The 14769-nt window shown below is 47.8% G+C and overlaps 1 protein-coding gene across 1 annotated transcript; it reads left to right on the top strand.

The window, feature by feature from the left end:
• The first annotated feature begins 11679 nt into the window (after positions 1-11679).
• Positions 11680-12175, top strand: CHC_T00006975001 (hypothetical protein). The gene is made up of 3 exons (XM_005710337.1): positions 11680-11717; positions 11862-11989; positions 12117-12175. Exons 1-3 carry the CDS (start codon positions 11680-11682, stop codon positions 12173-12175), a joined length of 225 nt encoding a protein of 74 aa, XP_005710394.1.
• Positions 12176-14769: the final 2594 nt, after the last annotated feature.

The following is a 14769-nucleotide window of genomic DNA, read 5'->3' as shown; positions in this document are numbered from 1 at the left end:
AAACGATGATCGCTGTTTTGGGATTACTGATCGCGTTGCTTTGCCAAACACACACGCAGGACAAATGGGAGAGTGATTGTCAGACTTCGGATTCATTGCACTGATGACATCGCTTTGACGAGCGTTGATGCCACTTACCACATTATTGTGAATCATTGATGCGATTCCTTGTACATTAACATGGGCCATTCGTTCATGTAGCGTCTGCAGGGTAACTACGTGAGCAGAAAAGGTTTCATTCATGACGTCAAGTATGTACAAATCCCCAACTTGACTCGCTGTGGCAACTACAGTTGGTCCTGCAGTAACGCGGCATTTTTCATTTTCAAATGACACTTGCAAACCCTTTGAAACCATTTGGCTAACAGACAGTAGCGAGTATCCGAAATCAGGGACATGCAAAACGTTTGACAACTTGCAAGGATGGGGACTACCGTTGACGTTCAACATGAATTCTACCTCGCCGCGACCAGCGACATTAGCTCTAGCCTTCGTGCCCATCTCGACTGATCCAGATTGCATCTGTTCATACGTAACGAACAAAGAGCGATCAAATGTAGTGTGGGCACTGCAACCGGAATCCACAAGCCATGACCCTGCGTTCACTGCCTTCCTTTCGGGAGAAGAAGTCGAAAGCAGGCATGTAGAGTCGCTTTCAGCAAAGGCAGCAGTAGAAGTTTCATCTCGAGATACAAATGCACTTGGCTTCATGCCGGGGTTGCGGGACCGGAACCCGTCTGGCGGTGCTGGTCGGCGCCCATTCACATCCTTGCCCCAGCAACGCGCTGCAGTATGCCCATGTCTATTGCAATTCGTACATTTCATATCGCGTCGAATAGGCATACGATTGACAAGTGCAGGTGCATGTGGTGATGAAGCAGAAGCAGTCTTCATGCTTTCTCGTTGCTCTTCTTGCAGCAGACGACTCTTCACAAACTCGAGTCCAAACACTTTATCTTCATTGCCAAGTGCGTCAAGAGCAACAATCAAGTTATCGAATCGTGGAGGCAAGCCATTCAACACAGCCATTGCAATTTCTTTATCGTCAATCTCAACACTCATTGACTGCAATCTGGCAGCAAGTTGCTTCACACGATTGATGAACACGAGCACTTTCTCGGATGGGAGCATGGATACAGTGTAAAAGTCGCGACGGGCGGCAAGTTTGTTGAGCAAAGTATAATGGTAGGTTCGGAGGGGCAAGGGAAAGAAGGAAGGCAGGTTGATGTGTGTGAGTGAAGGAGTTGGTGCCGAGGTTTACTTTGAAGCCGTTTTCCTGCGATACTTATACACTTCGAGTGCTACACTATCACTCTACTCCGACTCCCAGTAAACCATACTGCACTATGCGCGACCAAGCGCGGTCCTCTTGTGGCCCGACCATACTGTTTGATTTCCACCTTACGAATCGATTCGTAACTATTAGCTCACAACTATTTCTACACATTCCAAATGACTGTAAACCATGGCCGTATGCATGCAACTGTTTCACACCTTACTAATCTGCATCCAGTCATGCCAGACTTCATTGTTGTGCAACGAACAACTTGGCACTTGTCTATTTCCAACAACGCAAACGTCTTTCATATCACAATCGCCATACGTATCCTTGTTTTTCACCTTACTAATTTCGCCAAGCACTGTCAGACAATTATGGCAAGTTATAACAATGTGCATCCAGACTTCCCACACAACTCACATGAGAATACATGTAAATCACACGAGTACTGTCATGAACTTGCATCCAACGGCGCACCATGACGAGAGCACAGTGCAACGGCGCGTGCTCACGCAAGACTCGCATACAGCGTGACGCGTACACAGAATAATCGCACAACTGTATTCCTCTCGCGAGAAGTACTTGTTGTACTTTTGATTCACATGTACTGTACTCGGACACGCGCAGGATCGCAAACAGTCTGACACTGTAAAACTGTAAACCCTCATGTGCATACACCTGGATGCGTGTACATGTGTACGTACACGAATCCACATGGCGACGTGTACATGTGTACACGGCATACATGTGTCCCGCCCGGGGGCCCAATGCAATTACCCATTACAACCATGGCAAACCACTTGAAACCCCCAAAACAACGTAATTATGGCCTATACAGGCCATTTAAAGTACATCACAAGGCCAATGACGCACACGTGGACAACGCTCGACCAATTGATTTGCAGCATTAGACCTTAGGGCCAATAGAATTGCAGTATTTCCTGTGTAGTCTATAGTGCTACGGGCCAAGGTTCCACTTGGCAAAACTATGCAAATTTGCATGACCCTCCGAGAGGCCACTTTCGTCCCCGGAACCCCAAAATCTGGGATTTTACACGTGTCATGTCGTGATATGGGTAAGAGCGCCCGGACCGTGCAGTCATGTACACGTGTCACTCGATTTTGACCTTTTCAGATAACAGCATGTGGTCGCACATTTTCAATACCTCCCCTCGATCACATGCTTTGGGCAGCTTTGCACTCGGAAAGCGCAACCATGCCCACGAACTTTTCAAACAGCACGCGACCAAGTGGTTTGGTCAGCATATCGTCTGGCATTTCTGTTGTCGGACAATGGTACAATGTGACCAGTTTTCGCTGCACCGCATCTCGAACAAAATGATACGTAATATCAATGTGCTTGTTCCGACGATTTGTAGATTTGTTCTGAGCAAACGCAATCGTACCAGCGTTGTCACATCCAACGCAAATTGTTGGATCCGAATTCGCACCAAGTACATCGGCATTGAAGCGTCGAAGCCACGCAGCCTCTTTGCATGCTTCACTGAGTGCGATGTATTCTGCCTCACAAGTAGACTTTGCAACTACTGTTTGTTTCCGGGAAGCCCAACTGATTGGCCCATCACAAAGCTTGAACACGTACCCACTCGTTGATTTTCGTGATTGAAGGCATCCACCCCAATCTGCGTCGCTATACCCATGAAGTTCCGTACCAAGATCATCTTTACCAAACACCATTCCAAGATGCTGGGACCCACGCAAGTATCTCAACACACGTTTCACACCTGACCAGTGCGACTCGTGAGGGTTGGCACAGTGTTGAGAAAACTTTCCAATGGCAAACGCAATATCGGGGCGGGTCCCGACCATTAGGAACATTAGACATCCAATAGCCTGACTATATGGTTCAAAGCATGGGTTGTCATCAGTTCCAGTTTCGGCCACTTGCATTGTGACATGTCGAGACTGTTCCATCGGAGTAACGCAAGTATTGCATGCCGACATTTTGAACCGTTTCAGTACTGCTTGGGCATACTTCGACTGCGTGACGGTCAGGACGTGTTTAGAACGTATACGGTCGATCTCTAGACCAATACAAGTCTTTGCCTCGCCAAGGTCTTTTATATCGAATCGTTTGTTGAGTTCATTTTTCATCCATAATATGGCCTCCAAGTCACTTCCAGCCAGCAGCTGATCGTCCACGTACAACGCGATAATCATGATGACATTGCCTTGACGTCGAATGTAAAGACATGGGTCGCTGCGTGTAGTGTTGAAACCAAGTTCAGTGATCAGAAACTCATCGATCTTACTATGCCATTGGCGATGGGCTTGCTTAAGACCATAGATTGCTTTCAAAAGTTTACACACCGAATCTGGTTTGACTTTGTCGATGCATCCTTCAGGTTGCTCCATGTAGATTTCTTCGTGAAGGTCACCGTTGAGGAAGGCAGTCACCACGTCCATCTGATGCAGCTCAAGGTCAAAGTGCGCAACCAGTGCCAGCAGCAGACGGATAGTTGTGAACTTGATGACAGGGGCGAAAGTTTCATTGCAATCGATGCCTTCTACTTGTCGAAAGCCTCGTGCCACAAGACGTCCCTTTGCAGTTTCGACCAATTTTCCGGACTCGTCAGGAAGTTGCTTCACTCTGAAAACCCACCTCGACGTCAGGACGTTTGATGCTTGAGATCTTGGAACAAATGTCCATGTTTTGTTTTTGTGTTGTGAAGCAAGTTCTTTGTCGATGCCCTTCTGCCAGAAGCGAGCTTTTGGAGAATCCATAGCTTGCTTGTACGAGTTTGGGATTTCCGTTATCACATGGGCGTGGCTAAGGAGTCCAGCAGTCACCACAGCTGCTGCCCACCACGCCCCAGGCGTTTTGCGAACGCGAGTGGACCGACGGAGACTAGTTGGCGGATCAATAGTTTCTTCCTCAACTACGTGTTGCTCAACTGTTTCGGTGGTTTTGTCCTCTCCTGAAGTTGGGGAGGAGTTGGAGGATTCATCAGAGTCTTGTTGTTCATCCGGCGATGATGCTTCTGATGCCACTGCATCATTTTCTGCAACCTCCTCATCGATGTTCAAGTTGATTGTGTCATCGTCAGTTGTAGCCTCCTCGTTTGTATCCATCGGTTCACCAGATTTGCCTCCCGTGGACTCGTCAAAAGTAACATCTCTGGATACGATCACTTTGTGCAAATCACCATTCCACAACTTGTAAGCTTTCGTATTTTCAGCATACCCTAGAAACATTGCCTCCTTTGCACGGGCGTCAAGTTTCTGGATGTTGTGTTTTGGTAATGTATACCAACACTTTGAACCGAAAACACGCAAATGACCAACATTTGGCACAGATTTCATCCGTAAGTGGTATGGGTCATCTTGGGGGGAATGGCACGTGACGTGACTCGATTTCGAACGTACACTGCATTGGAAAGTGCTTCTGCCCAGAACCCCTTTGTAACTTCCTTGTGCGCTAGCATGGAGCGCACCAAGTTTACCAAAGTTCTGTTCAGTCGTTCGGCGACGCCATTTTGCTCCGGTGTGTACGCGGTCGTCATTTGATGCTGAGTACCATTTGCAATCAGAAAAGACTTAAACTCCGTGGACAGATACTCACCACCTCGATCGGTGCGAAGCACTATGATCTTGCGACCAGTGTGAGTCTGAGCAAGTTGTGCAAACATTTTGTATCGTTCAAATGCTTCTGATTTATGGTGCATAGGGTACACTACTGACCAGTTTGAGTGATCATCTATGAAGGTAATGAAGTACTTGGCACCACCAATGGACTGCACCTCTAAGGGGCCACAAACATCAGAGTGAACTAAGTCTAGACAGAAGTATGCCCGCCTTGAGGACCGCTCTTTTGGGATCAGAGATCGAGTGGCTTTGCCGTAGACGCACGCAGAACATTTTTCAGAGATGCAATCATTGTCAGTATTGTTGATTTTGTTAGCCTCATTACCAAGTAGTTTGACTCCACTTACCACATTGTCACGAATCATCGAAGCAATACCTTGAGAATGCACATGTGCAAAGCGCTCATGCCACGTTTGCAGGGTGGCAGCATGTGCAGATCCGATGTCACTGACGATGTCGAGAACGTAAAGTTCTCCAACCAATGTCGCAGTCGCCACTACAGTTGGGCCTCGTCTGATCATGCATTTTCCATTTTCGAACCCAACTTTTAGTCCAAGTTCAGTCATTCGACTGACAGAGAGCAGAGAGAACGCAAAGTCCGGAACGTGCAATACATCCGTCAACTTGCACGGTTCGATGCGGCCATTCACATTTAACTTCAAGTGAACGTCACCACGGCCGGCAACCTTTGCCCTAGCCTTGGTTCCCATCTGAACAGAGGCGGATTCAACTGGCTCATACGTTGCAAACAAAGATCGGTCATATGTAATATTAGCTGTCCAAGCTGAATCTACGAGCCACGAAGGCAACATCTCCATATCGTTCGTGTGCGAAGCTTTCGACATCAGACATGTGAAGTCGACGCTGTTTACAAGCATGTCGGGATCAGGTTTCTGTGTGACAAATGCAGATTGTTTCCGCTGAGACATACGCGGTTTATATCCGCTAGGAGGAGCCGGGCGACGCCCATTCAAATCCTTTCCCCAGCAGCGGGTTGCCGTATGGCCTGTATGACCGCAGTTCGTGCATTTGTAATCGTTTATGTCCCGATTGTTCGGGGCACGATTAACCAGAGCCGATGTCTGTGAGGAGCTAGGCTTCATGTTTGCTCGTTGCTCTTCCTGCAGCAGACGACTTTTCACAAAGTCCAAACTGAATATCTTTTCCTCATTACCGAGAGCATCAAGTGCAACGATGAGAGCCTCGAAACGGGCAGGCAGACCGTTGAGCACTGCCATGGCCATCTCCTTGTCATCGATGTTTACGCTCATTGACTTGAGGATGGCTGCCAGCTGCTTGACACGATTGATGTATGCAAGCACCTTTTCACCGGAAAGCATCTTCACAGTGTAGAACTCACGACGTGCAGCTAGTTTGTTCAGCAAAGTGTGCCTCTCAAACACGTTGACAATAGCTTCCCACATCTCATGAGCAGTATCAACATCACGTACATGCTCAAGATGCTCATCTGATAGGGAGAGACCAATCAGTGCTTTAGCTTTACTGTCACCTCTGATCCACTTCTTACGCTCTTCCGCGCGTTCCTCACTTGGAACTCTTCCCTCAACGATGTATTGGTCAACATCACGTGGAGCAAGCAGAAGTTGTATTTTCTGCTTCCACACGTAGAAGTTGGAGTCCGTCAGTTTGTCGATTCTGATGGATCCTCCTCCTCCTTGATCTTCCATTTTAGTGCAAATAAACTTCAAGTATTCGAAAATCCGTTCGGGGATCCCAAGCCGTTAACCGATAGTCAACACAATGGCAAGCCCACCCGTCTAAGAAATTCGATATGATTACTATGAAGTTGCACTAGGAGAAATTTGCGAACAGATATGTGAATTTATTTGGATGAAATCCCTAACTATTATGTTCACAAACTACCTTTAAGTGTGCGGCACCGTTCCCGTGGCACTTCAGGTGCCCGTGAGACTCAAAGACGCGATTGCAAGGGATACAACGCGGAGTCTCCTTTGCGTTGGCAACTTGAATGCGATGAGACCTAGACTGAATGTGGTCGTAAAAGGCCTTCGCACTATTGCCACTAACGCCGCACACTTTACAATACCGCTTATACCGCGGGCACACCTTACGATTCCTCTTGCGCTCACGCTTAAACTCTTTATCCGCGAGAACAGCCGCATTCCGAGCAGAAAGTCGATGTGTAGTTCTCTTTATTAGTGCGGGAACAGAGCGCAGAATACGAGGAATCCTATAAGGTGCGCAACTCCAGGACGGACCCGAAAGCGCGAGCCGAGGCGAAGGTTGATCCTCAAGCTCAAGCACCTCAACGCATACGATCTCCGATGTCCGAACCGTTCGACCGGTGACCAGCTTTCCAGGCGCAGAGCGCACCGGTACTAATTCCAGATCTAACACAACCCCGTAAAAACAGGTATTCACAATAAGGAATATGAAGATAATCGTCAGTAACAGATTTTGGAATTATTGCTCTTAAGAACCACCAAAACGTGCAAAGACAATCACTTAGATGTGTAGGAAATGGAAAGAAACTCAAAACTTACTTTGCATGAGAAAACGAAGAAAAACCAAATGCGAGATTGACAACGACGGCGGTAGCGGGAGCGGAAACGAAGACGAAGACCAAAGACAGAGACAGCAGCAAGAACCACAGCAAGAACAAAAGCCAAACCAAGAACGAAGACAACGAAGACAGCGGGGGCGATGACCAAAACCAATTCACACAAGAGAGCAAGAACGACAGCAGCAGCAAAAACCAAAACCAAGAACGACGGCTGTTAAAATAGTGAGCGCGCCCAAGGGGACACGAAGAAGCCAGCGCCTGTGGCTTAGTGGTTAACGAATTTTTGCGGCAAATTTTTCAGACCTCGATTTTAACATCACCAAGTACTTCATTACCTTCATAGATGATCACTCAAACTGGTCAGTAGTGTACCCTATGCACCATAAATCAGAAGCATTTGAACGATACAAAATGTTTGCACAACTTGCTCAGACTCACACTGGTCGCAAGATCATAGTGCTTCGCACCGATCGAGGTGGTGGGTATCTGTCCACGGAGTTTAAGTCTTTTCTGATTGCAAATGGTACTCAGCATCAAATGACGACCGCGTACACACCGGAGCAAAATGGCGTCGCCGAACGACTGAACAGAACTTTGGTAAACTTGGTGCGCTCCATGCTAGCGCAAAAGAAAGTTACAAAGGGGTTCTGGGCAGAAGCACTTGCCAATGCAGTGTACGTTCGAAATCGAGTCACGTCACGTGCCATTCCCCCCAAGATGACCCCCTACCACTTATGGATGAAATCTGTGCCAAATGTTGGTCATTTGCGTGTTTTCGGTTCAAAGTGTTGGTATACATTACCAAAACACAACATCCAGAAACTTGACGCCCGTGCAAAGGAGGCAATGTTTCTAGGGTATGCTGAAAATACGAAAGCTTACAAGTTGTGGGATGGTGATTTGCACAAAGTGATCGTATCCAGAGATGTTACTTTTGACGAGTCCACGGGAGGCAAATCTGGTGAACCGATGGAAACAAACGAGGAGACTACAACTCATGATGACACAATCAACTTGAACATCGATGAGGAGGTTGCAGAAAATGATGCAGTGGCATCAGAAGCATCATCGCCGGATGAACAACAAGACTCTGATGAATCCTCCAACTCCTCCCCAACTTCAGGGGAGGACAAAACCACCAAAACAGTTGAGCAACACGTAGTTGAGGAAGAAACGATTGATCCGCCAACTAATCTCCGTCGGTCCACTGGCGTTCGCAAAACGCCTGGGGCGTGGTGGGCAGCAGCTTTGGTGACTGCTGGACTCCTTAGCCACGCCCATGTGATAACGGAAATCCCAAACTCGTACAAGCAAGCTATGGATTCTCCAAAAGCTCGCTTCTGGCAGAAGGGCATCGACAAAGAACTTGCGTCACAACAGAAAAACAAAACATGGACACTTGTTCCAAGATCTCAAGCATCAAACGTCCTAACGTCCAGGTGGGTTTTCGGAGTGAAGCAACTTCCTGACGAGTCCGGAAAATTGGTCGAAACTGCAAAGGGACGTCTTGTGGCACGAGGCTTTCGACAAGTAGAAGGCATCGATTGCAATGAAACTTTCGCCCCTGTCATCAAGTTCACAACTATCCGTCTGCTGCTGGCACTGGTTGCGCACTTTGACCTTGAGCTGCATCAGATGGACGTGGTGACTGCCTTCCTCAACGGTGACCTTCACGAAGAAATCTACATGGAGCAACCTGAAGGATGCATCGACAAAGTCAAACCGGATTCGGTGTGTAAACTTTTGAAAGCAATCTATGGTCTTAAGCAAGCCCATCGCCAATGGCATAGTAAGATCGATGAGTTTCTGATCACTGAACTTGGTTTCAACACTACACGCAGCGACCCATGTCTTTACATTCGACGTCAAGGCAATGTCATCATGATTATCGCGTTGTACGTGGACGATCTGCTGCTAGCTGGAAGTGACTTGGAGGCCATATTATGGATGAAAAATGAACTCAACAAACGATTCGATATAAAAGACCTTGGCGAGGCAAAGACTTGTATTGGTCTAGAGATCGACCGTATACGTTCTAAACACGTCCTGACCGTCACGCAGTCGAAGTATGCCCAAGCAGTACTGAAACGGTTCAAAATGTCGGCATGCAATCCTTGCGTTACTCCGATGGAACAGTCTCGACATGTCACAATGCAAGTGGCCGAAACTGGAACTGATGACAACCCATGCTTTGAACCATATCGTCAGGCTATTGGATGTCTAATGTTCCTAATGGTCGGGACCCGCCCCGATATTGCGTTTGCCATTGGAAAGTTATCTCAACACTGTGCCAACCCTCACGAGTCGCACTGGTCAGGTGTGAAACGTGTGTTGAGATACTTGCGTGGGTCCCAGCATCTTGGAATAGTGTTTGGTAAAGATGATCTTGGTACGGAACTTCATGGGTATAGCGACGCAGATTGGGGTGGATGCCTTGAATCACGGAAATCAACGAGTGGGTACGTGTTCAAGCTTTGTGATGGGCCTATCAGTTGGGCTTCCCGGAAACAAACAGTAGTTGCAAAGTCTACTTGTGAGGCAGAATACATCGCATCGCACTCAGTGAAGCATACAAAGAGGCCGCGTGGCTTCGACGCTTCCATGCCGATGTACTTGGTGCAAATTCGGATCCAACAATTCGCGTTGGATGTGACAACGCTGGTACGATTGCGTTTGCTCAGAACAAATCTACAAATCGTCGGAACAAGCACATTGGTATTACGTATCATTTTGTTCGAGATGCGGTGCAGCGAAAACTGGTCACATTGTACCATTGTCCGACAACAGAAATGCCAGCCGATATGCTGACCAAACCACTTGGTCGCATGCTGTTTGAAAGGTTCGTGGGCACGGTTGGGCTTTCCGAGTGCAAAGCTGCCCAAAGCATGTGATCGAGGGGAGGTATTGAAAATGTGCGACCACATGCTGTTATCTGAAAAGGTCAAAATCGAGCGACACGTGTACATGACTCGACGGTCCGGACCCTCACCCCATATCACCACATGACACGTGTTAAGTCTCAGATTTTGGGGGTTCTGGGGACGAAAGTGGACTTTTGGACGGTTATGCAAATTTGCATAAATGCCGAAAATTTGCATTTGGCCCGAACCGTTATAGGGCTACACAGGCAATACTGCAAATCTATCGGGTGTCGGTTCGAATGCTGCAATTCTATTGGTCTGTTATTGTCCACTTATATGCACTCATGCTGGTGATATATCTTGAATCATCGGTATACGTTTTAATTACATCATTTCGGGGGATTCAAGTTGTTCATCATGGTTGCAATGGGTAATTACTTGTGGCTTTGGCGCTGGACACTTGTGTGCGGTGTACACATGTACACATCGCCAGGTTGCTGCGTGTACGTACACTTGTATACGTCGCCTACATACGGTCCGGCGCGTGTCCGAGCACAGTACATGTGAATTAAAAGTACAACAAGTATTTCTCGCAAGAGACATGTACTTACGTGAGTATTCAGTGTACGCGTCACGCTGTATGCGACCCTTGCATCAGCATGCGCCGTTGTACTACACTCTCGTCAGCATGCGACGTTGTACTGTGCTCTCGTTATGGTGCGCCGTTGGATGCAAGTTGATGACAGTACTCGTGTGATTCACATCGGATATCACGTGAGATGTGTAGAAAGTCTGGATGCACATTGTTGCTATCCGTGATAGTTGTCTGGCAGTGTGTACCGAAATTAGTAAGGTACGAAACAAGGGCATGTATGGGGACTGAGATATGACAGGACTTTGCGTTGTTGGAAATAGAGAGATGCCAAGTTGTTCATTGTGCAAGAATATATTCTGTCATGTCTGGATGCAGATTAGTAAGGTGTGAAACGATTGCATGCATAGGGCCATGGTTTACAGTCACTCGAAATGTGTAGAAACTGTTGTACACTGATAGTCAATAGTCAATTCGTAAGGTGGAAATAGAACAGTGTGGACGGGCCAGAAGAGCACCGCGCTTGGTCGCGCATATGGTGGGTACGGTTTACCAGGTGCCAAAGTAATAGGATAGTGTAACACTCAAAGTGTATAAGTATCGCCGAAAGACAGCTCCAAGTAAACCTCGGCACCAACTCCTTCACTCACACACATCAACCTGCCCTCCTTCTTTCCCTTGCCCCTCCGAACCTACCATTAGCCAGTCGCCCGTACTTGTCGGCAGCCGAGGGACCCTTCGACGAAAGACCTGAGTCGGCCTGCGTAACATCTCCTTCCATGTTGCTCCAGGGAGAATGGTTGCGTTCGTTGGAGCTTCTGGAGCGGGCAAGAGGTAAGTTTTGAATTACTGTCTACGGGGCGGTTTTGTGAAGGCTGTGGATGGTGTGGGAGACGCAAAAGTTGTCTTTGCAATTGCGGAGAAGCTAACATTCTTCTTGTACACGATTATATTTTTGTCGCCATTTGCGTGCTGCAGCACAATCATTCGGCTGTTGCTGAGATTCTATGGTGTCGATAGCGGGTCAGTGCTGATCGATGGCGAGAATGTGAAGAACTGTTCTCAGGAGTCTACGCAAGCAAATTGGAGTTGTCGCCCAAGATACGGTACGAAATTCTATCGCTCATGAGTGGAGACAAATGCGAGCGAACGAGGTGCCCTTCCATGTCCTGTAATACTAACAATGTGGGCTTTTCTTTTTTTCTTCTCGGCGCCTCTGACAATTACATTCAGATCTTGTTCAACCGATCTCTGCGATTCAATATTTCATACGGCAAACCAGATGCATGTGATGCTGAAATTTATGACGCTGCACGTTCGACTGCTTTGTGAGACTTCGTTGATTCTCTCCCGCTGAAGCTAGACACCCTTGTCCGAGAGCGGGGAGTGCGCCTATCAGGAGGGGAACGACAGCGCGTAGGGTGCGCCAGGTGTCTGGTCAAGGGACCAGCTATTGTTCTGCTTGACGAGGCGTCGTCATCATTGGTAAGTGCTGAGCACTGTTCTGAAAGAAATTTTTGTGGCACTTTGGCTATACGCGACACGCTGTGCAAGATCTCTGACCTCATTCTGAATCCACACCCCTCATCACCGCCCCGATGCACAGGACACGCAAACGGAAAGAGAAATGCAAGCAAACCTGCGGGAAGTATGCAAGAAACGAACCACGATCGTGATTGCACATCGACTGTCCACAATCATGATAGCGGACGAGATCATTGTCCTTGGCACAGATGGCGCAGAAGAGGGCTTTGGTACCGTTGTGGAGAGAAGGTCCCATGCTGAGTTGATACCGCAGAAGGGGTCATACGCCCAAATGTGGGACTTGCAGACGTCGTTCGATAACGGCGAGTTGTCAGAAGCATCCGAAGTCAAGGATTCGAAGAAGTAAGTTGCCCTCGAAAGCGGCGCGACTTTGCTCCATAAATACAGTTGTGGAATGCCAGAACCCCATATTTGTGCACATGCATGCCATCGCCTGTCGAGCAGCAGTCCTGCCGACAACACACAGGGCTAGAGCATATTGCGAAGTGCCTGCACCATGAAGTGAAGACTGTATTTTGAAAGTAATATTAACTGGCTTCTTCTACTAGGTACTTTGCTAGTCGTACTTCAATGTTATCCGCGTATGCACCTAGAAAGGTCGCCTCTTAAGCAGTAAAGCAGTACAATGTTGAAAAGATATTTGTGCGAATGATAGAAATACGGAGAAGGGTATATAGGAAGAATGTAGTAAGCCAGAGAATAGACGCGCCCAAATTCTCGTAAAGCTTGACGGAAATCTCGCATACTCCCGGTCGCACTAATACAGCTTCGATACAACATTTCTCGTACCTTCACATCAAGCCCGAGCGATGGTACACCTTCTTCTTCAAAGGCTACTGTGACAGTTTACGCACTTGAAGCGCATCGGTTCCTCTGACCTCTGGCCCTCTACACAGCCCATCAACCAGAGCAAGAAGTGCAAGCAGCAAAGTGGTACTGCTTTGCTGCACGTGACTTGCCCACCATCTTCTCGTCTCCACGAATACCAAGTTGACCGCCGAGCTCTAAATTCCACCCCTCGCCTCCAAACTCCACCTATACTATGGACTTGGACGCAAGTTGCGTGCAGAGTGAGTGCACTACGAAATGCGGAGCAGCATGCAATGCAAATTGCACTCACCTCGCACTCCAGGTTACATAGCATTTTCGGAGGGCCGTATGAGTGCAGGACTATCATACACTCATGCCGCCCTCTGGGTGCACTCCAAGTGCCACCAATAGGAAGTTGTGTGGCCAACAGCGGCAACAATTCGCGTTCACAGTGCACTCAAATATGCTAAAAATCTCAAATTGCACTGTAGGTGCACACAAAAAATTTAATTTTTTTCTTCTAGGGTATGAATCTGAATCTCTCGTGAGGTCCTGTCCACTGTCAATTACAACAGTGCACATTTTGCCTTACGAATTCAAAACTCGCCCAACGGTATCTTTGTGTCCTGCTGTACCCGTGCTGCACTCCATGGACGCTGTAAACCTTTGGCACGTGCCAGGCACCCGCCACCAAGGTTCCACACTTTGTCTGTAAGACTGCAGGCGAACTGTACGCGTCCGACAGTGTAATGAAGACATGTGTCCAGGTCATACACGTGTCGGGCGGAGAAAATGAAACATGCTCAGATTGTACAGTACACCGCAACCGTGTACATAATTCACACGTGTACACGTTGAAAACCAAACGTGCTCCTGAAGTACTGTAGAGTGCAGCCGTGTACAGAAATCACACGTGTACACCTTGAAAATCAAACTTGCTCAGCTCGTCACGCGGAGTGTTTTCATTTTACACGTGTCATACCTGTCGTCGTGTGTCATGCATATCAGTATGTGGTCGTAGAATTACAACAGAACAGCTGCTTTCCGAGCAGAAAGTCGATGCGTAGTTCTCTTTATTGGTGCGGGAACAGAGCGCAGAATACGAGGAATCCTATATGGTGCGCAACTCCAGGACGGACCCGGAAGCGCGAGCCGACGTGAAGGTTGATCCTCAGGCTCAAGCACCTCAACGCATACGACCTCCGATGTCCGAACCGTTCGACCGGTGACCAGCTTCCCAGGCGCAGAGCGCACCGGTACTAATTCCAGATCTAACACAACCCCGTAAAAACAGGTATTCACAATAAGGAATATGAAGATAATCGTCAGTAACAGATTTTGGAATTATTGCTCTTAAGAACCACCAAAACGTGCAAAGACAATCACTTAGATGTGTAGGAAATGGAAAGAAACTCAAAACTTACTTTGCATGAGAGAACGAAGAAAAACCAAATGCGAGATTGACAACGACGGCGGTAGCGGGAGCGGAAACGAAGACGAAGACCAAAGACAGAGACAGCAGCAAGAACCA

This window comes from Chondrus crispus, genomic scaffold (assembly GCF_000350225.1).
Source record: "Chondrus crispus Stackhouse genomic scaffold, scaffold_58, whole genome shotgun sequence".
NCBI lineage: Eukaryota > Rhodophyta > Florideophyceae > Gigartinales > Gigartinaceae > Chondrus > Chondrus crispus.
This window is presented reverse-complemented; position numbering and strand designations above follow the sequence as displayed.

Excerpts from the sequence above, each read along its gene's own strand:
- CHC_T00006975001 (XM_005710337.1), top strand. The coding sequence starts at position 11,680 with ATGGTTGCGTTCGTTGGAGCTTCTGGAGCGGGCAAGAG. Across the intron at positions 11,718-11,861 it reads GCTTCTGGAGCGGGCAAGAG|CACAATCATTCGGCTGTTGC; the intron begins GTAAGTTTTGAA and ends TGCGTGCTGCAG. Across the intron at positions 11,990-12,116 it reads GAGTTGTCGCCCAAGATACG|ATCTTGTTCAACCGATCTCT; the intron begins GTACGAAATTCT and ends AATTACATTCAG.